This window comes from Pipistrellus hanaki (assembly GCF_964339955.1).
Source record: "Pipistrellus hanaki genome assembly, chromosome: 8".
Lineage (NCBI taxonomy): Eukaryota > Metazoa > Chordata > Mammalia > Chiroptera > Vespertilionidae > Pipistrellus > Pipistrellus hanaki.
In genome coordinates, this window is record NC_140510.1 from 73,576,507 (window position 1) to 73,603,064 (window position 26,558).

The following is a 26,558-nucleotide window of genomic DNA, read 5'->3' on the forward strand; positions in this document are numbered from 1 at the left end:
CATATATCAACAGTTTGGCTCAAATAAACTCACAAACATTCTTTACAGGTTTCAATGGGTTTTTTTTTCGTTAACACATACCTACCCACCCTCCCACACCCCCAAATTCATGTTCTCTCGGGTTATGCAGGCAAATTGCTCTCCAACTGTGAACCTGTGATATCAAACATGTTATGTGTTTCAAAATGTGTGGTGGGACAGATATAAGATACACTGTCCCATTCCAAGGAGAAATGGGAGAGAGGAAAGGGATGGCAGGCCCCACGGATGTTCCACTTCTGAAGGCTTGAAAATACTCCCCTTGGGCCAAATGGTCTTCCTTCCAGGCCTGGTCCCCAGACTCAGGGCAGGAAGGAATTAGGTGACTCGTGTGGCACTTCTGCCCTCTGCACACTAATGTCAAACATTCTCTATTCCCCAGTCACATTCCGAAGGACCAACCTCTCCTACAGGCACTAGAGGGGACCCCCCTACACACAGCCCGAGGCCTCACTGGTCCCCAGCCTCCCATAAGCCCAGCTGCCACCTGGCTCAGCAGAGACGAAACGGTTGGAGCTGGGAGGGGAGGGAAGAGGCCTCGTAGCCCATAAAGTTGAGAATGGAGGGTCTGGACCATGGGCACTTAATGAACCATCAAGGTCCTAAAAAGTGCCCACTCACTCCTGGTCTGCTCACCTGTGCTCCATCTTTGGCTTTTGAAGAGCTCACAGCAGAGGGCAGCGCACCAAGGACACAAGGACACGGGAGCGGGACCAGTACTTTTCTATTGACATTAGCAAGCAGGATTTGTTACCGTGCGGTGTTTCCCCCCCCCCCCCCCCCCCAGAAATAGGTTTGTTTTGGTTGCGGGGGAGGGCAGTGTCATTTCCAATATCAATTCCGTCATTGGGTACAAGGGTTCTTTGATGTAACTAATTCATGAGACCTTTCTTACAACAAATATACAAATCCGAGTCAGGAGGTGGGAGTTTCTCTCACCCACCAGAACAATCCATTTAAAAGTGAAGACATTCAGTCTTGCCTTTTCATTAAAGGAAAAAAAAAAAAAAAATCAGTGGTTGTTTTTTTCCATTGTCTGAAACAAGATCAGAGAGGAGTCCTCTGGGGAGACAGCAGGGAAAAAAAAAGAAGGAAAAAAGATCAGTGGTTGTTTTTTTCCATTATCTGAAACAAGATCAGAGAGGAGTCCTTGCGGGAGACAGCAGCCTGCCTTCCGCTGTGGTCAGCCTGTGGTGGTTAGTGGTGGTTCCTTGTGCCCTGAGTGATTTTTAGGCCTCCCAGAGCCCTGGGGTGTCTGAAGGAGAGAAAACTACAGGACTTCAGGCCCCACCCCCAGCATACCCAACTAGCCTTCCTGTTGAATTTGTTCACACCGCATAAGGTTTCATGCAAACAAAAGTTTCTCTGGTTGGATCAAGTTTGAGAACACTCTTGATAAATCGTTCAGGGTCAGTTTTCATTTCCCAGAAATTAACATATCTGGTTCCCTTAATCCAAAGTGCTTTCATACTTGATAACTCTAATGCCATCATCTGACTTTAGAGCCCTGAGACTGAAAACGTTCCGCTTGCATTTTCTGTTGGCACTGGAGGATTCCTTCCTATAAATATTGGGACACACCATGATCTGAGGTTTTGATGGCAGCATCCCTACTCCTGTAAATGGGAAGCGTGTGCTCTGTATGTTCAGTACCTCCCTCTTTTAAGGGGCAGAGTGAGATGGTGAAGAGACTGTGGACCCTTAAAAACAATGCCTGGATCACTTCTCCCAGGAGTGCAAGCAGCCACAGAAGGGCGTTTGCCTCCACTCTCTCCTTCCCCTGCCTGCCCCGCCTCCATTCCCAATTCTCAACAGAATCAACTCCTACTCATCTTTCAGGTCCAGTGGTCCCTTCCCCCAAAACAAAGCTCCTCTCCTGTTCTGTGTTCTCAAAATGGAAAATATTCTACCTCAGGTTAATTTTCTCTCTTATGAACCAACTCCTTGGAGGAAGAACACTGGTTGATCTTGTTTTCCACTGTGCCTCTACTACTTAGTATATGGCATGGCACAAGCTGGATGCCCAGTATCTATTGGGTAAATGAATGAGTGAATGAAGGATGCCTGTCTGGAGGGGTCTCAACCTAAATGGGCCACAAAGGATCCCCTCCAGCTAGTAGTTTCCTGCTATCTCAAGCCCTGGTCGTAACACACAACACTTACCTTCTTCCCATTCACAAAGAAATCAAACTAATCAGATTGCGACAGGCTAAGCAAGGCACCAGTCATGCCAAGGTCTGAGAAAACAGAACTCAGGGCAGAATATATAACTTGCACCAAGGCCTTGGGACATGAAAGAAATGAGCACACTCAGGAAGCAGGGGAAAGACCAGTGTGGCTGAAATTATGAACAAGAGAGACAGTGGTTGGGGATGTGCTCACAGAAAGGGGTAGGGCCAGTCCCGAGGGGCCTCCATGGAAAGCTTATGGGGTTTGTTAGGTGTGTTGGGAGGTCAGTGGAAGGAATCAAGGAGAATAATCATTGAGGCAGAAGAACAATGAGAAGAGTAGTAATTTTTGAAGAGCAAAAGGGCTTAAAGCCAGAAATAAGGACAGATCTTGGAAGGCTTTGCACACTGGGCCTAGGAATTTGGTCCTCATGTTCCAGGCCTCAGAGAGTTACTGGGCTATTTGCAGCAGAAGTAGAAAGATCGAAAAAATCTGATCCAAAGCTCTACCTTATTCGCATTGTCATCTCCAACTTCTCTCATAACCATGTTGTGGATTTATTTAGCAACTGTATAACACATGTGAAACACACACACACACACACACACACACACACACACACACACACACACACACACGTAAACACTCATCTCCACAGATGCACGAAGTGGAGAAGGCCTTGGACCTAGACATTGAGTTACAAAGAAAGTTGGCAGCTTCCAAGTGCATTTGGTTAGGAATGTTTCTGGACTAGCTCTGCGGTGGGAAGGATTCTGAAGCTACATCTCGACCAAGTGGGAAGGTAGATCTTCCTTAGTTAGCCAGGTCAAGAGGATACCAGATGTTTGTTGTCTCTGGCCTGAAGCACTGTCACACAGTGAGTTTGCCTTAAGACAAAGGATTAACTCTCACCATGGCATGTCAGGGCTCCACACACTCATGAAGGAAGTGAGCTGGGGGACAGAGAGGTCTTGCCTCCTCTCCTGAAACTACTTGAGCAGCTACCTGCATCGCCCACATGTGAGGCCAAGTTCTGGGTGTTGCTTCAGTTGAAAGAATAAGAATTGCTTGATTTGAGCTCCAGACATATAACTGGAGACATTCAGAAAGATCAAAATGATATTGTTCTTTTGATCAAGGAATCTGTCTATACACCCCCAGGTGTTTAAATCCAGAAGACCTTGGTTATAGTTCCTACTTTGCCACTTATGTTCTGCATGGTCCTGAGCTACTGATCTTCCTTACGTGAGCCTCTGTTTACTCATCTGTAAAGTGGTTGCCTTGACTACATCAGTATTTTCCAGTGGACCAATCCTGTGGGTGGGGAGGAAGTAGAAAGGGTATAGAGGGGCTGCGTGGACGCAGCACCCAACACCTCCACTTTAGGGCACAGATTGGAATTGTCCATCTGACTTCCTACAAGGAGACATTTCTGCAATTAGAATGAGATTAGAGATCCACTTCTCTCTCTTTGAGAAGAAGGAACCCACCCAGGGGCTGAGGCAGTGTACAAAGTGGGTTTAAGCTTAAATGGTTGTGGATGGTTTTCACACTGAGGCCCTCCAACCCCAGAGTAAGCAAGAAGAGGTGTGGGCCATGCACAGAGCAAGCTTTGAAGCCAGGATTGGTGGGAGGCAGAGTGAGGCACAAGGTAAGAGGCGGGACCACACAGGTGTTCTAGACTTAAAGGGCCACGAAGCCAAGGAGTCTGCTCTCTGGACTCCAGCTGCCAGCTTCCACACAAGGATGGATTTCAGTGCTTTGACCTGAATCCTTTGTGCTCAGTCCCGTGCGTGGTGCCAAACAGCATAACCACCCGTAAGGTGAAATCTGTTTACAGGTGGGATGCTTGGCCTGTCGCGATCTGATGAGTTGGTTTTCTTTGTGAACGGGAAGAAGGTAAGTGTTGTGTGTTACGACCAGGGCTTGAGATAGCAGGAAACTACTAGCTGGAGGGGATCCTTTGTGGCCCATTTAGGTTGAGACCCCTCCAGACAGGGTCAGGAAGCCAGGGTCTGCAACCCATACTAATTTGGCCTGTTCCCCATTCGGTCACGGCTCTGCCTCTGGGATGTAGGGGCGACAGTAAAGCATTGGGATTAATCACATGTGCCTCGGTACCAGTATTGGTTCCAATCCAGCTCTGCCATTTACTGTATAAACTTATGCAAGTTACTTCTCCTCTCTGGGCCTGGGAGTACCCTTCTCAGAAGCCACTTCCTGCAGCTGTTGTCAAGATTAAAAGAGAGGTGCTTCTTTCACTGATTAGGACTCCCCTCGAACTTGTAAATCACTGAGCACTGAGCCCGATACACCAGAAGCTCTTTATCTAGTAGGATTTGTTGATCCTCAAACTCAGGAGGAGAAGCAGAGCTTCCTTTTTCTCTTTATCAATTTAATTTTTCTGTTGAGTCTCCATTATACAGAATTGGATAAAATGTAATTGCAGTCCATATTGGGTCTGTTCTTTCCCTGGGCTGTAGCTAAGTTCCAGGGAGAACCTATATGACAAGGAGAGAGTCAGTCCCTAGCATTCCTCCCTCCAGTCCTCACCATCCATCCTCAGTGCCCAGGCCCCTTCCTCTCCTGAGTCCCTCTCTGATCCTTAATGGGACCATTAAGCCACCTCCCATGGCAGGTGACTTCTCTTGGGTCTCACCACCTGTCCTTTAGGGCCCCTCAGCTCTCTATACCCATAAACCTAATTAGGATTCGGCCATGTTCACCCATTGCCCAGCCCAGGGCTTGGATCAAGAAAAGAGTCAGAACATGGAAACTCTAACTTCTCATCATTTCCCTTCTAACTCTCTCTCCATCCTGTATCCAATCTCCTCAGCCAGCAACCACCAGACATTCTTCCAAAACTATCACTTATGAGCCGAGTCCTTACTCCCTCGGTCCACTACCCTGGACTTCAGAGGCTTCTTCCTCTATTTTCTGTTCCACATCCTCTGTGAGTCATGAGCCCCAAAGTGGTTACAACTAAAACAGGGAATAAGCTGAGAGTTGGAGAAAATATAGATATGTGTGTGGTGGGGGTTGGAGTCAGCTAGAAAATAAAAACATTATCCAACCACATTCCCAGTAGATATTTTTGAAGGCCTTGGGGTGGGAGGAAAGTGCAGAAGAGGGCTTCTTCTTTTGTTGACCAGGATCTCCCTAGAGCTCCAGAAAGCAGAGGAATTTTATTTTATATATATTGATTTCAGAGAGGAAAGGAGAGGGAGAAGGAAACAGAAACATCAATAATGAGAGAGAGTAATTGATCGGCCACCTTCTGCATGCTCCCCACTGGGCGTTGGGCCTGCAAGCCAGGCATGTGCCCTTGACCCTTCAATCCGCAGGCCAGTGCTCCGTCCACTGAGCCAAACCAGCTAGGGCACGAAAGCAGGTGAATTTTAATATCTCCACTTGGAAGCATCTTCCTGTACTCTTTTTATTCCTAGAGGTCTACACTGGGTTGTGTTTTTCTTCCAGGGAGAAGGGAAGATCCTAACATGATTAGCTGTATCTGTCTTTCCTCTGAGGCAAGAGAATGGCTGGAGGTGTTTGCAGGACAGTCAGAGGAAATATCCCAAATAAGCAAATGAGAGAGAAGCACCAAACAAGTTTCCTCCATGACTTTTAGGGAGAAATCCCCCACTTTTTAAAAAAATATATTTTATTGATTTTTTTACAGAGAGGTAGGGAGAGAGATAGAGAGTTAGAAACATCGATGAGAGAGAGTCATCGATCAGCTGCCTCTTGCACGCCCCCTACTGAGGATGTGCCCACAACCAAGGTACATGCCCTTGACTGGAATGGAACCTGGGACCTTTGAGTCCGCAGGCAAACGCTCTATCCACTGAGCCAAACCGGTTTCAGCAAAATCCCCCACTTTTTAAGGTGAGGGAGGGAGACATGCTAGAGTTTCACCAAAGCCACCTGGGGTCCTGTGCTGGGGCCACATGACTCACCATCACCACTCACCACACTGGAATGCCCTGGGGCCTCTCCTGATGACAACAGCCTTTTCTGCCTCCCCTTCCTGCCACCAACTCTTAAGATCCCTGATGTTACTAAATGGACTCCCCACTGGGAGGAGTGGAATAGAAACTCAGAGGAACCAGCATAGAAACTCTTCCTGCCCAGCTTTCTTTCCTCCAGGATCCTTCATTAACACATGCATACACACACGCATGCATGTATGCATATACATACATACACACATGAATACATATATATACACATACATATACGCACAGATACAACATCCAAGTCTTTCCCAGGTTAAAATATTTCAAGAGTAGAAAAAGACTTGATTGGAAAATTCCACAAAAATAGACAGTGGAGCGAACAGGGAGAACACCGCCCCAGGGCCCCTTGCACAGCAGTGGTTCCAGCTCTCATCACCTCACAGAGAGCATAGTAGCCACACTTGCTTGGTGAGTCTCCTGCTCTGTAAATGTACGAAGGTCGTTTGCCATCAGAGCACTAAAAAGCAGGAGCAGCAGAAACTGGTTTGGCTGAGTAGATAGAGCGTAGGCCTGTGGACTAAAAGGTCCCAGGTTCAATTCCGGTCAAGGGCATATACCTTGGTTGTGGGCACATCCCCAGAAGGGGGTGTGCAGAAGGCAGCTGATCTATGTTTCTCTCTCATTGATGTTTCTAACGCTCTATCCCTCTCCCTTCCTCTCTGTAAAAAAATCAATAAAATATATTTTAAAAAAAGAAAAAGCAGGCGCAGATGAAATCAGGCCTAATATTTTACCCCAATCCCTGAATCCAGCTGGCCACAACAGATGCTCCACTGGGTCATTGGTTCAGTCTCCATAATAATCTCTTTTCTGGTTTCACACAGGTGATAGAGAGAAATGGGGACCCAGAAGTCACCCTGCTGACCTTCCTACGAAAGAACTGGACCCTTTTGACCACAGTCTTGGCTGTGTCTGTGTTTGCCTTAAAAGTCAGGCCTGCTGTGATGATGAGAACTAATCAAACTCTCCATCCCCAAACAGGCAGCCCCTTGGCCCTTGCTCTCTCTCTGCTTTTGCAGTGGTTTTAGGGATATTACGTTACCTGGGCTATTTACAGAGGATGAAGTTTCCCCAGAGTGTCTCCTATCTTGATCTCACAGAAGTGAAATAGAAGCTAAGCTCTGTATTTCAACACTAATTACTCCTTTAAGAGCCTTCCGGTCCTGGGAGGGCGGTTATGTAATAGAGGCTTATGTTTCGTGCACCCTGCCCTGAAAAGAAACCAAGTTTTCCGGATTCAGGAAAAACATGTGTCATAGAAAAAGACCTACGTCTGTTTCCTTATAGCAGATTTTCCTTCACCATTTTATATTCTGAAATTTAGGTCATCATCAAGGCAAAGATATTTTAATGGATAAGTCTGATGGGTCATTCAGGGATGCAAAAAAAAAAAAAAAAAAAAAAAAAAAAAAAAAGACAGAAATTGCAAATTGAGGGAATCGTCCCCTATACTAGTGTTGGTTAAAGCTCTCCTGGATTTAATTAGTTGTCAATGTTTGAAAATTAGGAAGTCCTGTGGTTTTCAATAACAAGGTTTTTAGCTTCTCATGAAAAATGGGAAGCTAGTCATTCCTGTGTGGCTGCAGTCTGGCTGAGAGGTTAGTCGGGACTGTCCCCAGGACGCTATGGAAAGTGGGACATGAGCTCTCCGGGTACACCCAGCCCACTCCACTGGTTCACACGTCCTCCCTGATAAGCATTTAAGGCTATGACAATTTAAATGAATAAGCACGATGAAGTATATCCAATTTGAATGAATAAGCCCCATGAAGTATATCCAATCCCCTAAATTTTGTGGAAATGGACCACAATTAAAGAGATGGCTGACAAAAGACAGGGAGCAGAGGCTGAGCCTAGATCTGAACTTGAACCTGGACCAAGCAGGAACAGGACATTCAAGGAGGTTTATGAAAACAAGGGCAGGGGTCTTCTCTGAACGTTCAATCACTGGCATTCAAATGCAATACAAACTACTGGGCAAAAACTAGCTATACATTGAACTGCTCACAATAAGTTCTCTCCCAATTTCGTGATTAGAGCCCAGAAGAGTACCCATAATGAAGTAGACTTTTTTAATTTTTTTTTTTTTTTTTTTTTTTTTTTGCCGGGCTTCTTGTTCCAGCATTACAAAGGGTTCAGCAATCTAAAGAAAGGCTGTGTAGATTAAGTAGGAGTCCAGAGACGGAAGATAATTTTGAAAGGCATTGGGGATCAGAGGAGCTTCAGCTAAAAGAGTTAGACTCCCCTTGTCTCAGGACGCTTGGTTTTTATTGACACAATTTGTCCTAAGGCAAGGTGGAGATAATACACTTCAAAGGGTAAGGTACAGAAGCACTGTCAGATTGGGGAATAGCCTACAGCTATTCAGCTGTTTGGCCAACAGGAGGCAATAGCATGTAGATTGAGATGTCCTGAGCTGTCTGACAACAGACAACCATCCTATTCAGGTTTGAGAGAAGTGCCCTTTAGCCACTCCAACAATTATAATTGGAGTGGTAATTATATAAGTGACTCAGCCCCTGTAATTATGACATGCTGGAATTGGCTCCTGGCACTTTTACTTTTATATCCACTATCCTCTAAGCTGCTTATGATAAGCATGTGAAGATGATGTGGGTATCATTTTCCCTCTTTGCAAATGAGAAACCAGGCGGGGGTAGGGGTGGGGATGTAATAGAATGTATCACACAGCTGACACAGTATGGAGTGGTCCATACTGAGACCTGGAAGCGAGTGACTTCTCAGACGTGCATCCCTATCTTTCCTTGAGAGCGACACCCTAGGCAGGCAGCTATAATAGAGGCCCAGGCGCACCTGAGCATCTTTTTCTTTTTTTATATATATAATATATATTTTATTGATATTTTTACAGAGAGGAAGGGAGAGGGATAGAGAGTTAGAAACATCCATCAGCTGCCTCCTGCACACCTCCCACTAGGGATGTGCCCAAAACCAAGGTACATGCTCTTGACCGGAATCGAACCTGGGACCCTTCAGTCAGGAGGCTGATGCTCTAGCCACTGAGCCAAACCTGTTGGGCATCTTTTCCTTGACCACTTCCCTTCAGTAGGCCTCACAGGAACCAAGTATGCCTGCGGCAGAGGAGGCTGCGGCGCCTGTACTGTGATGGTGTCTAAGTGCGACCCTGTGTCCAAGAAGATAAGGTATCCTGCCCAGAAACCCAGGGCTGGGAAAGGGGGGAGGTTTTGTTTTTTTGCCAGGCTGGTATTCTCATCTCACAGCTATGGAAGATCTCCAAGGACCTCCCAGCCTGGCGATTTCACTATCTCTGGATCTTAGACCCTTCCAAAATCTGATAACAGCTGTGAACTGTCTTCTCAGAAAATGCATTAATTAATTACATTTTGCACAACTTTCAGGAAGATCATGGACCTCCCACGGCCCATCTGTGCATCCCAAGTTAAGAAACCCCAATTTAGACCAACCACTCATTTTAAAAATGAGGAAACAAAAGGCTCAACAATATGTAGTGACTTGTTTAAGGTTATGCAACTAGTAAGTCATAAGACAAGGACTTGAACCCACCCTTTTTGGCTGACACTAATGCCCTTCCTACTGTTGGGCTGGGCCAACCCTGCAGAGCAGGGACCTGAGCCATCCTTAAATTAAGGACTAGATTCAAGAACTTTGGTTGTTCCCAAATCCACTGGCCCAAGAAATGCCTTCAGAACAAAATCATCCAACATTGTTGAGCGACCTTATGCAGGAAAGTTAAAATTAAGAAGCAAAAAAAAAAAAAAAAAAAAAATCATGAATATGGGTAAAAGGCATAGATGTGCCTTTGGCCCGTTATGGGGTCGATGTCTTAAGGAATATCTGTTGAAGGCCAATACTAATCCTGATGACAGAAGCTCATTCCTGTTGAGTCCAGACCCAGGTAGTCTGTCTGGGCTTGGAAAGTTTTCTGAAGTTCAGAATGCCCATCTTTCTCTGGAGGATCCCCACTTCTTGAAGATAGCACTAAGTCAGCAGAGGGGACTCTAAATTCTTCCACCTGCCCCCCCCCCCGTCCCCCCTCCCCCCATCCAGTTCTCCATCCCCCAGGCTGAATGATAGGCCTGGGGGGTAGGAGGGTCCCACTGCCCTTCTAGGTCCCCAAGTTCCCCAGGATGCAGGACTTAATTTTCCTTGTACTTCTCATTCAAAGACACTTCTCCGTCGCCGCATGCCTGGTGCCCATCTGCTCTCTCTATGGAGCTGCCGTCACCACCGTGGAAGGTGTGGGAAGCATCAAAACCAAGCTTCACCCTGTGCAGGTAAGAGCATACGTTAACGTTCTCACTTCTTGATCTTCTTACTGCTGACTTGACTGTGCTTCCTGGGGCTTCTAGGAGAATTCTTCTCACTCTGGGGATGGAGGCTGCATGCTGCTAATTCCCAGTGAGAAAGATCTGGGCATTGGAGCTTGAGAAATGATTATAGTGATAGAAAATGGCTTCTGAGTCACTTCTTCCTGGAGCAGAGTAGGAGAAGGGACACTGGCCACCTCTGATGGAGGGGAGACATGCACTGCTGAGGGAATGAGCTCTACCCTGACAAGGGAGATGCAGGATGTGGAGCCTGGTGAGAGGAAGGCAGGGCCTGTGACCACGTATGTGTCCTTGCAGGAGAGGATCGCCAAGAGCCACGGCACGCAGTGTGGGTTCTGCACCCCTGGGATGGTGATGTCCATGTACACACTGCTCCGGAACCACCCGCAGCCCTCAGAGGAGCAGCTCATAGAAGCCCTGGGAGGTAGGTTTGACACGGAGAATACTCACCACCCGCAAGGCCAGGTGGGTGGGAAGTGTGCCTCACACTGCTCCACCCCATCCACAATGTCACCCCAGCTCCACTCAAGAACCCCTTTGGTTGTTTCTAAAGTAGCTGCAGTTCACCCCGGAGAGAAGAATGGGTCTGTTTTAACTTTCCAAAGAAACCAGTAAAAATAAAGCCTACTGATACTCATGCCCCTTATTTTATCAGGTAATCTGTGCCGCTGCACTGGGTACCGGCCAATTCTCGAGAGTGGGAAGACCTTCTGCGTGGTGAGTAGTGACCATGGGGACACCTTACAGAGTAAGAATGACACTGACCGTTGGTCAAGGCTGGGAATTTAGGAGTTGGCTTTTTAAAACCATCTAAACAGACTATAAGGGAGAAAAGTGAGTTAGCTCCAGCTGACTCCAGGGAGTTTTAGCTATTTGTTGAGGACAAGGTAAACATCGCACCTGCTTTGATGTCCCATGTCACACCACAGAGGGAAGCCAGGTGATCTAAGCAGGCATCTCCCATGATAGTTAAGCGAAGACTTAGAGCGGGACAGGTTGGAGGGCTGCAGTGAGCCCAAAGAGACAGGCAAAGGCATGGAGTTGGCTTTAGGGAGGCCAGCTTTATTCCAAGAATACAGATGGTCAGACAGTTGGACAGTCGCTTAGACATTTATATATATATGATACTTTATATATCTTCTATATAAGTTTTATATATTCCATATGTATCATTTTACTTTAAAAATAAAGTAGAAAGAATAAAGACCTTGCCGTGATCCCTTTCCCAATAGAAATTACCAAAAATGACCCAAAAAAATGTTGTCTAATTTAAAATGCACATGCCCATCTACCTATAAAAGGAAGTTTCTCATCTCAAGGCATTTCACCTTCCTAGGAGTCGAATGGCTGTCAGCAGAAGGGAGCAGGGGAGTGCTGCTTGGATCAGGGAGAAAATGATTGCTCCTCGCTCGGCAGGAGCAGCGATGTGAGTCCCTGTATTCGATTTGTCCTCCCCCTGAGAGCACAGCTCCACATGGGCTCATTAGTCCTGACGCTCATTCTCTGCTTTGTTCCAAATGTCCCAAGTGCCTGCACAGATAAAGCACTTGTCACCTGGGAGGCATGTTAGGAGGTGATTCAAAGTCTGTGATCTGACCTTTCTCTTGGCTCTCAGGGAGCCTAAAACTAAACAAAAGCCCACTCAGTTCAGAGAAGAAAGAACCGCCCCAGCAATGACCTCAGTGATGAGTCCCACTGGGGGGAGGTGGGTCTCTGTGCCTGGCCCTTGGCTTGCAGTGGTCCTCTATCGCTGTGTCCCCTCTTTTGTACAGAGGGCACTGCAGCCTCGGGGGAAAAGGGAGGGAGCCCATGAACTCACTCCAGTCGTGGTGAGTTCATGGCCCCAGGGCTGGAAGGTCAGCCTGAGACATCCCAGTCACTGGCTTTGCTCTCTCAGAGACACGGGTTTCCAAACAGACTCACTGCCAAGTTCTTAAATGAATTATTTGGAGAAGCTGGAATACAGGACAGATGAGGAAATCCAAGAGAACAGAGTCGGCCTCAGAGGAAACTGAGTCCCTCGGACCTACCTTATTCCCATTCTTGGCCTCCCACTGTCCTGGCATTTTGGTCTGAAGAAGGCGTGCGATGAACAGAATGGTGTTGCAAAGGAAAATAGCTGCACCCCATCCCCAACCCTGTGAGCATTTCACAGAGAATTAGTGCCTTGCAGGGATCAGTACATTCGAAAGTCTGATTCTTGATCTGGTGGCCTTGGGAATTCAACCCGGGCTCTGGAAACCACCTGACTTACTTTAATCAACTCAGAACAATATGGTGGGCCCTGATATTCCTTTATAAAGAGGAACACAAATATGAAGTAGACCTTACAATCACGGAGCCTCATGTCCTTCCCTGCAGAAAGCACACACAGGAAGCCACAATTCGAGAAGCTTGCTTGATGAGCTTGGGTGCAGAGCAGTTGAATCACCTTAAGGGTCACATTACAGAAGACCCCCTCGTCTACCAGGGTAGACCAGATGTCTGCCCACACCTACTCTTCCCTGGGAGCTGTTAACATCTTCCACTGGGTAACTTAGTTCTTGGCTCAACACCTGTGAGGGGGAACTCTTAATTCCTCATTATGTTTGTTTTACACTTGAAGTCTCAGACACAGTCTTCTTTCTAGGTTTTAGAGATACACTACATCATTGCTCCTAGGTACTGCCCACACTTCTAATCCCAACTCACACAAAAACTGATCCTTCAGATGCTGGCCTGTAATGCTTCAATCCTGGGTCCTACTCAGAACCTTTACAAGGAACAAGGGCATGTTTTCTCTCTAGATCCTGAGAAGACCTCAGAGACAGAAAAAAAAATGGACAGTGTGAGATAAATGTCAGGCCATTTATCTAAGTGTCACAATTATCCTTCAAAATATGCATTATTTCTATTTAGCCTTTCCAAGGAAGAACCTTTCCATAGGGAGGGTCGGAGTTGTAGCAGAGCTGAGAATGAACCCAGAGCTGTGTGCCCCCAACTTCTCCTCATGCTCTACTCTCTTACTCAGACCTCTAGCCCTGCACCCACAATGCTTCTCCAATTTTTCTCTCCTCCGCAGGAATGTTTTCTGGGAATAAGTGTTTCCAAAGCTGAAACATTTTTCATTTAGAGAAGATTATAGGTTGGGTAACTTTTCATTGAGGTTTTGTTTCCTAATCGTTAAGATGGAGATGATAATTTACCTTCTTTGCACAGTTGTTGGGAGGATTAAATAAATGACTAGTATGTAAAGCACTTGGGGAAAAAGTATTCCATAAATGTTAACTATTGTTGTTAAAAATTAATGGAGTGTGCATGTGTGTTTACACAGGGGCATGTAGATGTAATTTTTCTTAAGCTACAGGACTTCTCGGAGCTTTTAGCATTTCGAATCCTTACTTGACAGATGAGAGGATAGTGGTTTGAATCCCAAACTTAACCTCTGATAGTTTTTCATAGATTCTGCTGATGTTCCACGGGGTAGTTTTTGAAGTATCTCATAGAACAACCTTTTCTTCAGTATCATACTAGTGGTAAATCAACATTTCTCTCTTACAATAAAATTCTTAACATAAATTGGTTCAAACCATTTCCCATAAGAAGAGTAGGAAAGTTATTTCTAAGCTCATGTTGCCTGATTAATGTAAATTATTGGGGTGCTGTTCCCAGTCGAGCTGGGCTGACCGAGCCCTCTTCTTCTGCCTTTCATAAAGATTTCCACAGAGTTATTTGCGAAAGACGAGTTCCAGCCCTTGGACCCTACCCAGGAGCTCATATTCCCCCCAGAACTCTTGGTAAGATGAACCAGGTGTTTTATGTGTTGTTTAAATGTCACTGGTTATAAACTCAGTTGTCCAAACTACCCTTTCCTTCCTGTGAAATTTGTCAAATCATGGAAATGTTTGATCAGATCAACATGCTTGTCCCTGCTCAGCTCACCAAGCCCTGCTGTTGCCCTCAACACACACACCCCAAAGCCTCAGCTGAGACTATTTTTTAAGTGACATCATCATATGTGTCCCTGTTGACTGTCCCAAGCCATACAGCTTTGCCCAACCCCTCACTTGGTCTTTCTGGCCACTCCAGTACGTTAAACCTATGGAGCACTTCCAGCCAGCCATCTCCTTCCCTCACCCTCTAGCAGCATCTCCATCTGTCCTCTCGGCACCCAGCGGTGCGGTTCTACAGAATCCCTCACTCTGAAGGGGTGCTGGTGTGTTTATCCATGATGTAACCGCTATTTATCCTCCAGCCATGCGCCAGGCACTGCTCCAGGCACTAAATGTGCAGCAGGGAACAAAGCTACACAGAGACCTGGAGGAGTCTGGGATCTGGTGGGAGAGACAGACAATTAGCAAGATAAGAGATACAAGTGAGAAGGAAGAAAAATAAAACAGAAAAGAGGAATAGGATGCAAAGGGTTGCAATTTTAAATACTCAGTGAACGGAAGACTTCTCTGAGAGGTAACATTTGAAGAAAGTCCTAAACTTCAGGACCTAAAGGAAGGGAGGAGCCAGCCATGAAAATATAATACATGGGGAAGAGCAAACCAAACAGTGGGCACAGCAAGTGTAAAGGTGTGAAAGATGGGCACATGCCCCCCTGATGAAGGGACAGAGCAGGGGCCAGCGTGGCTAGAGGGAAGCCGGGGGAGGAGGAGAGGGGCAGGGGCACAGACCATACCTGATTTAAGGCTTTTTCTTCCTGTGAGATGAGAAGCTATCAGGGAGGCTGGACACAGAAGGCTTATCTCCTATCAATGTTGTCACAGGATGTGAGGTCCAGCTGGCTGCTGGGATGGGAGTAGCCTGTGGAGGGGCAAGGCGAGAGAAGCAGGGAGCCCAGTGAGGGTGCTGATGGGGTGCTGGACCAGCTGCCAGGGTGCAGGTGGTGAGCAGCAAGTGGAGTCTGGAGATGCTTTGGAAGAAGAGCAGACAAGATTTCCTGGTGGGTGTGATGTAGGTGTGGGACAGAGAGGAGACAAGGCTTGGGGCAGCTGGAAAGTGGTCATTTACGGGGAAGGAGACCTCCGGAGGAGCAGAGCATTCTTCCTTTGGAAGGATTCTTGTTGGGCCTTGGAAGGGGATGAAATATGAAGATCTTGGTGTGAACGTATTGAATTTGCGATGCCTATTACACATGTAAGAGCGGATAGTGAGTAATCTTTCAGGTACATGAGTTTGGATTTTGGAGGAAAAGCCCAGGCTGAATATATTAACTTAAGAGCATTTGTGTAGTTATGATTTTTAAGGCCATGATACTAAATTATGTTAAATTACTCTATACTGAAGGATCAATGACAGGTGCCAGTTCATGTTGTCACTTGTCTCTGAAGAGCTACCTAAAAACCGTCTTAAGCTAAAGGAGTAAACCTCTAGTTTACTCCTTTAGCTTAAGTAGTGATGGGAAAAATAGTGATGGGAATTCAGGCATTAGCCAACAGGAGTTGGGAGTACCTTTTTGGTCAAGTGGACCTCGGGACTCCCGGAGTCAACATGCCTCCACCCGGGATCTTGCCTAACTCAGGAAGACAGGTGTGCACTCACTTGTCATTTGCACGTAGAGACTGGCAGAGAACCCAGAAGAAAGAACCCTGACCTTTCGTGGGGAAAGGGTTACCTGGATCTCCCCTGGGACCCTCAAGGATCTCCTGGAGCTGAAAGTGAAGCACCCGGAAGCTCCTCTCGTCCTGGGCAACACCTCACTGGGTGAGCAAGTGCAATGGTGCTCAGGCCGCCATTAACGCCAAGCTGCACTTACACCCCTACTCGGCTCGCATTCCAGGCACTGCCTTTTTAGGAGAAAAGCCTCGTCCTTTAAAATAAAAATACTGTATGTTAACAATATATTACAAAATATATGATGACATTATATATAAAGAATATAATACTTACATATGATTATTCATATCTATAATAATAAAAGCGTAATATGCTAATTAAACCAGACGTCTTTCCAGATGACCTTCCAGACAAAGCCAAGGCTGTGAGGGAAGCCCGGGTCCCGAGTGCCAGAGGGAAGCAGGTGTCAGCAGCCGGGAGAAGGAAGGCCTACTCTTGCATGAATTTTCATGCATCAGGCCTCTAGTATAATATAATATGTTTGTATTGTACTTTTATATTATTGCTATAATACATATAATCCATATGTGTATAATTTATATATAATTACTAGAGGCCCAATGCATGAGATTTGTGCAAGAGGAGGCCTTTCTTCCCCCGGCTGCTGGCATCAGCTTCCCTCTGGCACCTGGGATCCGGGCTTCCCTCCTCCAGCCGCCAGCAAGCACCTGAGACTGAGGCTTGCTTCCCTCCAGCCCCGGCTTCGTCAGGAAGGACATCCGGAATGACGTCCAGAGATGTCTTGTCTAATTAGCATATTACCCTTTTATTATTATATATCATATCATATATCATATCATTTCATATCGGTCTCCAAAGTTGAAGACTCTAAAAGTATTCAGGGTAACCCCTTGAGGTGTGGTGGAGAGGTATTACAGGTTTGAAGGTTTGTTTGTTTTTTACCATTTACTCTATCTTTTTCTTTTTTATATTATTTTTGCAAATAGTAGATATAGCAGAATTTTAATTTGTATGTATGGGTATATTAACAATGTGCACCCAGTTATCATCCACACCCAGTCTAAGAATAAGAACTTGACCAGGAACTTTGAGGACCCTGTGGGCTCTCCCTAACTCAATCCCTCCCCTTCCCCTGCCCGTCCATCCTCCTTCACCTCCTTCCTCTCCCCTCCCTTCCCCTCCTCTCTCCTCTTCTACCCTCCTCTTTTCCTCCCTTACCCCCTTCTCTCCCCTCCCCTCCCTTCCCCTCCCCTCCCCTCCCTTCCCCTCTAGTCCCCTCCCCTTCCCTTCCCTCCCCTTCCCTTCCCTTCCCTTTCCTTCCCTTCCTTTCCCTTCTTCTCCTAGGCACTCATCAGCCAATATGTGGTGCTGGTCAGTCCCTTCCATGTTTTTTCAGGTTTATCACATAAAATTTAATCCGTAAGCAAGACATCACCTAGTTTTATGTACTTTTTGAACTTCACATGATTACATTGACACGGTATTATGCTTCTGCAGTTTGCTTTGTTCATTGAACATTCTTGAGCTGAGATTCGCCCACATGGTTGCATGTAACTGTGCTAGGTTTCATAGTATGACTGTGGCACAATTGCTGAAGGACATGGAGTGCTTTCCAACAAAGGCTTTGAATATTACAGATGTTCTAATACATGTCTCCTGGTGCCCACATGCAAGAGTTTTCTAAAACCCTCTCATCCATTTTACTTCCCGTTTTTATATAACCATGCAGTGAGTGTATAAATAAAAATGTATATTGGGAGTATATGTGCTATCAATTTACTTGGCTGGGTATATGCCCACTGCTTTCACCTCTATATACATATATTATCAATTTTTAAATTAGCATCTGAACATTTTAATGAAAAACACCCAATGCCCCCCCCAAAAAAAAAGGCATTTTCTCTTTCCTAACTCTTTCTATTACATATATATATATATATATATATATATATATATATATATATATATGTATTTACTTTTCAGGACCTTCAATGAAATCTCAAGGACATGTTCACCCAATTCTCCTCTCTCCCGCAAGGATTTCAGAGCTGAGCATGGTGTCTACAACCAGTGAGGGTGAGTTCCTACTGTTCTTATAAAACATAAACCATCCAATTCCTGCACTAAACTTCCACTTGCCAAATAGCTTGGAAGCTCCTCATACACTTGTGTTGGCTGGCCTATTGCCACCTCTTCATCATTTCTCTGCTGTACATCCCACCATGACGCTTTGCTATCAAAGCCATTGCACAGACTATGAGGTATTCAGATGGCATCATTCAATACCTTGTAGGCCCCTGCAGGATTCTTGCCTGTTAGATGCCATGGTGTCTTAGAGACAATACATTTGCAGCGTCACTTGAATGGGAAGACAGCAAGAGAGAACGGCTATTACCCATCAGTTGGTTGAATTCCAGGGACTAAGGATATTTGCAGGGTAGAAGCAGGAGAAATGTTGTCTGGCACTCAAATACTATTTTGTGACTTGGGGACAATGGCAAGAGGCCAAGTGGGACAAAGACCTGCCTGGACAAGCATCCTGGTCACTTGCAACATCCGAAAGAGCCCACTCTGCGCAAGATATCATCAGGTGGCTCTCACAGCGTAGAAGGAAACATGCAAAACATTGCCCTCAAGATGAAAAGTTCCCTTGACAAAAGGAACTTTATTTTACTCTTTTCTGCATCCCCCAGAGGTTCTAGCCTATAAGTACATGCATATGAATACTGTACTTATGTAAGTGCTCAGTCATTGACTTACTGGGGGGAAAATACACACACACACACATGAATGAGTTGGTCAGGAACTTGAATTTGGGATGCAGAGGAAATGATAACTTCCTGAACTTCAGCAACCGGAGGCTGGCTGAACCAAAAGCAGGCCACGGAGTGTTTGAGGGGGTCAGTGGTGGGCAGCGGTGGGGACCTGCCGTGGCTTATCACCTCCATCCAGGAGGCCTAGCTTCCTGGCCTCTAACCATCGTCAGCCAAGTGTAGACTGTGCTGCAGAGCAGCAAGCCCGCCTTCCCTGGCCTCAACCCAACCATGTGCAAGGGAAAGGGACCTTCCTGGTTTTGCTCAGCACCAGGGCTTCCGAGCTTCAGCCTTGGACCTAAGCAGGCAGCACACCTGCTTGCCACTCGGAAAAGAAGAAGGGAACCGGTCTGCCCCCCTGAAGTTGGGTTTGTTTTTTTTCCGGATATTGATTTTAAGCTGCTTATTAAGAAACCAGATCCATCCCCCTTTCCTGCCCAAGAGACTCAGACAGAGAAACCCGCTTCAGGAAAGAGAGCTTATGAGGTCGCGCTGGCCTGAATTAACTGTGGTAAACAGAGGTCTTCAGACAGGGGCCTCATAGCCAGATACCCGCTGTGTCCCATTTTTTTCTGAGTCACCTAGCAAGAATTCTCCTACTGTGTGTGTTCAGCTCTCCCTCAACCACCTGTAAATCGCCCATTCTCATTTCTGAAATCTAACACCTCATTTTCCCCCTTTTCTCCTTTGTCCGTGTGTCTTATATATCCAATGGAGCCTCGCCATCTTTGGAACTTTTTGCCTATGTGAATTCTCCATGTGCATATATTAAAACTTGATTTTTCTCCTGTTAATTTAATTATTAGCCCAGCCTAGGGCAAGTTAAAAGATGGGAGGAAATGTACTCTTTTTTTTTTTTTTTTTTTTTTTTTTTTATCTTACAGAGAGTGGAGGAAAATAGTAAAAGGGGTGGGTTGGGAGTTTAGACTACTAGTTTAAGCACAAGGTTCAGATGGAAAGCCCTTCCCTAATCTTCATCCCAGGCACCCACATTTTCCAAACTGCTCTTTAGCACCACAACCCTGACCTCTAACACATCTTAGAATAAGTACCTGGAAACCAGTTGCTATTTAAAAAAGGGGAAAGCTTTCTTACATCCTTCCTATCACTGAGCCCCTTATACCTGCCCCTGAGCGGGGTCTTCAGAGCACAACCCGCAATCCTCAGTGTAACTCCAGGCCCTCATGTGATAGATGAGGAAGCAGAGAATCAAAGGGACAGTGCAATTGACCAAGATCTCTGAATTGGCTGGAGGCGGAGCCACAGGTCTCCCGCTTCCAAATCAGAGCTCCTTGATTACTGCCATTCTCCGTCCCCCAGGCCCACCCCAGGCCTGTGCCATTGGCTGTTGGAACGGACCAGACCACTCAGTTTGGATTCTGCTGGTAAATTAGAGCCAGATTCTGCAATCTGAGGAAACAAACGCGTGCCTTTCTGGGGGCCTATTAAAATTAAAGTGTGAGCGCCCTCTAGTGGCCACCGGGGATGTTTCCCAGGATTCTCAACCTTTTCCTAAGGCCCAAGAGTGAAGGACACTCACTCGTGGGGCAGGGTAGTCTGGAGCCACATGTGCCCCCTACCCCACCAGCACCCCAGAAAATAAATTCCTGTGATGTCATATGTTTGTTCAAATGTGCATGCTAACCTATATCATGTGCATGTTTAGCTCACTATACCTTTTCCCCTCAAAATCTTTAGCACAGCGAGTACTCCAGAAAGTCACTGAATCTTTATCCCACAGACGCAGGAACTCCGAAAAGCATGAGTTAAAACAAAACCCACATCCTGAGCCTCAATCCAACATAAAGCTCTTCAACTGCACTGAAATGCAAGCTAGGTTTTGTGACCAAAGGTGGAATACAACATGAATATAAGGACAGTAAAGAGATTCTCTCCGTATAGTGGTGTCTTGCTTAGCACAAAGTAGAGGGTGGTGTGAGCAATGGAAATGGCCGAATAAAAGTCCCCGTGGGTTGTGTGGCCCTGAAATGCCATCAGGTGTATCCCCCTTAATTACAAAACATCTTTCTATAGCTTCACTGCGGTTACTCAGGAGGAGGTCATGGAAAGTTCTAGTAGGGCCTGCTGCCTGCTAGATGTTCCTGTCATTCCTTCTCTCTAGCTTCTAGTCCCTTGCATCTGTTTGAACAAGAATGTAGACCAGCCCTCGCTGGTTTGTCTCAGTGGATTGAGCATTGGCCTGCAGACAGAAGAGTCCTGGGCTCTGTTGCAGTCAAGGGCACATGCCCTGGTTGCCAGCTTGATCCCCAGTAGAGGGCGTGCAGAAGGCAGCCAATCAATGATTCTCTCTCATCACTGATATTTCTGTTCCTCTCTCTCTCTCTCTCTCTCTCTCTCTCTCTCTCTCTCTCTGTCTCTTCCTCTCTGAAATCAGTAAAAATATATATATATTTTTAAGACTGTAGACCAGCTCAGGTGTCCTAACCCTGGTGCACAGAACCACCTCGGAGCCTTTGAGAAAGCCCCAGGCCCACAGATTCTACTTAAGTTGTCTGGGAAGGGGCATCTGTGCTGTTTTTGAGTTCCCAGTGATTCTCTGCACAGCCAGCATGGAGAGCCATGTGCTAGATGAACACTCAGACCCTGGCGTCATGGTGACCATTCAGCAGCTCCTCCCAGGTCCCCAGTAAAAACGACTTGCTTTCCAGGACTGACCATCGGCGCCGGCTGCAGCCTGGCCCAGGTGAAGGACATCTTGGCTGAGAGGGTGTCCGAGCTCCCAGAGGAGAAAACGCAGACCTACCGCGCCCTCCTGCAGCACCTGAGGAGCCTGGCGGGCCAGCAGGTCCGGAATATGGCGGTATGTCCTCCGGCCCAGCCATCGGGCACCGGGCACCTGGTTCTCAGTCCCTCTGGGATGCTGAAATCGGCATGGCAGAGGCGTATGCACAAGGGTCTCCACGGGCAGGATAAATACATGTGTAACAGGTAACCAACATTACTTAGGAACAGGTGTAAAGGAGGACTCGAAGTCAGGTTGGATCCAATAGCCTAGTTCAGTGGTCGGCAAACTCATTAGGCAACAGAGCCAAATGTCAACAGGACCACGATTGACATTTCTCTTGAGAGCCCAATTTTTTAAACTTAAACGTCCTCTAACGCCACTTCTTCAAAATAGACTCGCCCAGGCTGTGGTATTTTATGGAAGAGCCAGGGTCAAGGGGCCAAAGAGCCACATGTGGCTCGCGACCCGTCGTTTGCCGACCACGGGCCTAGTTGCACTGTGGGTAGGAAAAGGACTTCGTGGTTTTGCTGATTTTATGAGAAAACTGTCCAAGAACGCAATTCCGCCTGAGGCTGCATTGACAGAAGCACGGTCCCTGAAATGAGGAGGACAGCCTTCTCTGCTCCGGGCGGTTAGACCACAGCTGGAGGGCCAGGCTCAGACCTGGGAGACACAGGCTAAGGCCGGGTCATTTATGAGAAAGCAGGAAAGCCGAGACCGGTTTGGCTCAATGGATAGAGCGTCGGCTTGGGGACTGAAGGGTCCCGGGTTCGATTCCGGTCAAGGGCATGTACCTTGGTTGCAGGCATATCCCCAGTGGGAGGTGTGCAAGAGGCAGCTGATCGATGACTCTCTCTCATCGATGTTTCTAACTCTCTGTCTCTCTCCCTTCCTCTCTGTACAAAATCAATAAAATATGTTAAAAAAAAAAAAAAAAAAAAAAAAAAAAAAAGAGAGAGAGAAAGCAGGAAAGACATGGTTAGGTTTGCAAAACATGCGTGCTCCCTCTCCTGCGTATCCCAAACGGTGTGTGAGAGCCCCTTGGGGTACAGAGACTTGGGGACGGAGCACCTGTTTCCTTTGAAAAAGCTCTTCAGGTGATTTCAAAATCCCCGACAAGAACCCCGGCGCCCGGGAGCCTGGAAGGAGATGGTGCAGGAGAGAGGGGGGCTGGCCGCCGCGTCAGGAAGAGGACGGTGGGGGTGGGACAGTCAGAGGGACCATGAGAGCTGCCTTCAACTATTTATCGGCTCCAGAGGACGATGGATTCACTTCCTATGATCAAAGGGATGGAAGTGTGACCGACAGGAGGCCGATCTCAACTCAGTGGAAGTGAACACTCCTAAAATCAAGCAGTCCGCAGAGGAACTGGGGTTCCCTGTCCTCACAGTGTTACCGCCCAGACCGCGGCACCGCAGGGTCACCGTGGACTCCGTCACTGGGAGGGGGGAGGGCACTGAGGTGAACGGCCAGTCATGGCGCTCCCACGTCCTGAGACGCTACAGGCTCCACCCACTCTGCGTGGAGTCTCCCAGTGGTATGGGTGCCCCGCACATCGGCATGCTCACGTGAATTCTGTCTGCAATGTGGCCATGGCTGCAGGGGGGGTGGGGGTTCAGAACCGGCCACTGAGCATCGCTGCTGGGGTTTGAGTCCCACTCCGGCCCCCCTCTAGCTGGGAGGCCTCGGTCAGGCGTCACCATTTCTCTGTGCCCAGGGTCTCCATCTGTAGGATGAATCTGTGGGAACGACATCCATCTCACAGGCCGTTGTGAGGATGAGTGAATGTGTGGGGAAAGGAGGGCAGCGGGTGGGACACCCCAAAAGTACGGAGTGTGGGTTACCATCCCTTCCTCTCCGGGCGCTGGCCTCCCGGGCAGGGTGAACCGGTCCCCCAGGGCCCTTTCGCATAGGCAGGTGCCTGTGGGCAGAGGGCGTGGGGGTGGACCGGCCCGGCTGTAACTCTCTCCCCTCAGTCCTTAGGGGGACATGTCATCAGCCGGCACTGCTATTCGGATCTGAACCCAATCCTGGCGGTGGGCAACGCTACCCTCAACCTGGTATCCGCAGGTGAGCTATCCCGGAGCACTCCCAAAGCACCCAAGGGGGGTCTCTGTCCTTTCTAAAGGGTCCTCTTTACGTCGGAGCCCCTGTCCCTGGCTCTCGATGCCCACGGGGAAGCGCAGGCTCCTGCAGGAAGGCGTGCGGATGGGGTGGCACTGCCCCATCAGCATGTCTGATCTTCGAACAGGGGCACCTAACTCCCCCTCCCCATCCCCTCTCCCTCCTTCACACACAGCCCATCACACCCCCACTCCGGCTGTCCACCCCACTCAGCCCATCCTTTATTTACTCGCCGTGGGCTGACCCGGGCGCCGGGGTCAGGGGGAGCGATCACAGCTGCCCCGTGTGAACGTCACGGTTGAGTCCGACCCAGAGTTCTGTCCCTGGCCCCATCCCTGCCCGGTGGGAACCAGAGTGCAGGGAGAGCCGTGGGGGCAGGGAACAGCGCTCCTGTCCCCACCAGCTTGCATGGGGCCCGCGGCGGGGCTTCACCCCTGACAGCCCTCGGCCCTTTGGCTGAGTCCTCCGGCCTGTGGTCCAGGACGACCCCAGTTGACCCCCAAAGACCAGGAGAGAAGAGGCAAGACTCTAGGGCGTCAGGATAGGAAGGGCAGCGGGGCCCACAGCAGCCGCCTCCTGCACCGGCCGAGGAGTGGGGGTGACTGACTGTCCTCCTGGGCTGTTGTTGGTGGTCACCCCAGCTCCAGGTCTCTGTCCTCCCAGCTCTGCGAAGCACCCACCTGAGCACAGCCCAGCTCCAGAAGGCCAGGGTGTGGCCTCGCTGACCAGCCCCAGGAGGGCCAGGGGTCGGGGTCGGGGGGTCCGTGGGTGCTCCTGCCTCCTCCCCACGCCTGTTCCAGCAGGCGGGGTGCAGCTTGTGCCAGGAACGACCCTGTCAGGGTCTCTCCTCCACGCACCTCCTGTGGCTCCCCAAACCCCCTTTTAAAGCCCGAGGGGACCATTCAGTGACAGGACGGGGCGAAAGGAGGTTTTGTGCATGAAGAGCGTAGGTATGCGGCTTAGGAGCCCAGGGCAGCAGCAAGAATGAACGGCAAATCCAAGGGTTGGAGCTGTGTTCCTGGTGGGAACGGACCCTGTCCCAGCATCAGGGGGGCCTGCCCTGGACCGCAGAAGTGACCGAGTTGGTTTAGTTAACCGGTCTCTGCTGACAGTTAACTAAACCCGCACAGGCCCGGCAGCGGGGAGGCCAGCCCCACAGCTCATGTGCGAGGGCGTGGATGTCCAGCAGCTGCCACCACCACCCCCATCCCCCAGTGCCCTCCTCGTTGGAGGGACAGGGGAGTCCTGACTGTCACACACACTGCCCTCTCCACTTGGCATGGAGCAAGGTGCCCTCCTCTCTGCAGTGACAGTGACAGCACGGGACACTGGCTCCTTGCTGCCTCCGCAGAAATGTCACTTCCCCACAGGAGGCGCCCGGCAGGTCCCGCTGGATGAGCACTTTCTGGCCGGGTTGGCAGGTGCAGACCTCCAGCCAGAGGAGGTTCTGGAATCCGTGCATGTTCCTCACTCCCGAAAGGTAAGGCGCCCGCCGCTCCCGGGAGCTGCTGTGAGTCCTGACCAGAGGACTGAGAGGAAGTCCTCGGGGCCTGCCTTCTGCTCGGGATGCGCTCCAGGCCAGGCGGCCGGAGGGGAGGTGTTGGGGCTGTGGGTGCGGCCGCTGAGCTGCAGTCCCTGCTTCCTCCTGCTCTCTGACCCGCTCTGCTCTGGGAGCGAACTCCCTGGCGGGGAGTGAGTGTCTGTGCGGGGCCCACAGGGACATGGAGGCCGGGCCGGGCCTCCACCTCCCGCTCCAGCTCCCCCACTGTTCACAGAAGGGGGGCCGCCAGACACCTGCCCACTCAGCGTCCCTGGGGGTGAGGCGGCCACCCCCCAGCTATGGTGGGGCCTCATCCTCACTCTTTCCCCTGTGCCTCTCCCCAAACTGTCTGAATCCCAGAGGAGAGTCTCCCAGAGAGAGGCAAAACCACACACACACACACACACACACACACACTCACATGCACTCAGTCACACACACTCACACAGTCACACACACTTACACTTACACTAACACACACTCACACACACACATACTCACACACACTCACACACATACACACACTCACACTCATACTCACTCACACACACTCACAATTGCACACACTCACACACACTCACACACATACACACACACTCACTCACACTCACACACACTCACACACACACACACACTCTCACACTCACACACACTCACACACATACACACACACACGCACTCACACTCACACACACTCACTCACACGCACTCACACTCACACACACTAACTCACACGCACACTCACATACACACTCATAGGTGCACGCACACACACACACACACTCTCGCACACTGATGGAAAGTGGGCTGAGCAGGAAGTCTTAGAGCACGGCACTCTGTCAGCCACGCATGCCCTCGTTTATGTTTCCTGTGGAATGAAAACTGACGTGGTTCCCAGTCCAATGTGCCTCTGCGGAAAGGCCTGGGCAGAAGACCTCGAGATACACACGCACCCTCAGGGCCACCAGCTGGGGACACAGGCCGTCTCCAGTGCCCACGTCAGCACAGGGCCGGGAGGCCAGCGGGCAGCACCGCCCTCCTGACTGGCCCTGACACGCTCCCTCGCCCCCATGGGAAAGTTCATCCCGACCCTCCCAAGCCGGGCGCAATGGAAGGGGTGGCTTCTGCAAACCAGGAAACGCGGCCGCGCTCCTGCCCGCTGGGCAGCTCGTACGGAAAAGTTCTGGCGTGGAGCCGACCCACACGGCTAGGGGG

The 26,558-nt window shown here is 48.8% G+C and overlaps 1 protein-coding gene across 1 annotated transcript in view; it reads left to right on the forward strand.

Moving 5' to 3' along the window:
• Window positions 1–9,335: 9,335 nt before the first annotated feature.
• LOC311627053 (aldehyde oxidase 2) overlaps window positions 9,336–26,558 on the forward strand; it is a 51,954-nt gene continuing 34,731 nt past the window's right edge. The window contains exons 1-11 of the mRNA XM_084893181.1: window positions 9,336–9,388; window positions 10,393–10,501; window positions 10,853–10,979; window positions 11,211–11,272; window positions 11,892–11,981; window positions 14,251–14,331; window positions 16,102–16,246; window positions 18,104–18,196; window positions 21,603–21,754; window positions 23,656–23,749; window positions 25,174–25,283. Coding sequence (XP_084749307.1) covers window positions 9,351–9,388; window positions 10,393–10,501; window positions 10,853–10,979; window positions 11,211–11,272; window positions 11,892–11,981; window positions 14,251–14,331; window positions 16,102–16,246; window positions 18,104–18,196; window positions 21,603–21,754; window positions 23,656–23,749; window positions 25,174–25,283 — 1,101 coding nt within the window. The 5' untranslated portion in view covers window positions 9,336–9,350. The remainder of the gene's footprint in view (window positions 9,389–10,392; window positions 10,502–10,852; window positions 10,980–11,210; window positions 11,273–11,891; window positions 11,982–14,250; window positions 14,332–16,101; window positions 16,247–18,103; window positions 18,197–21,602; window positions 21,755–23,655; window positions 23,750–25,173; window positions 25,284–26,558) is intronic.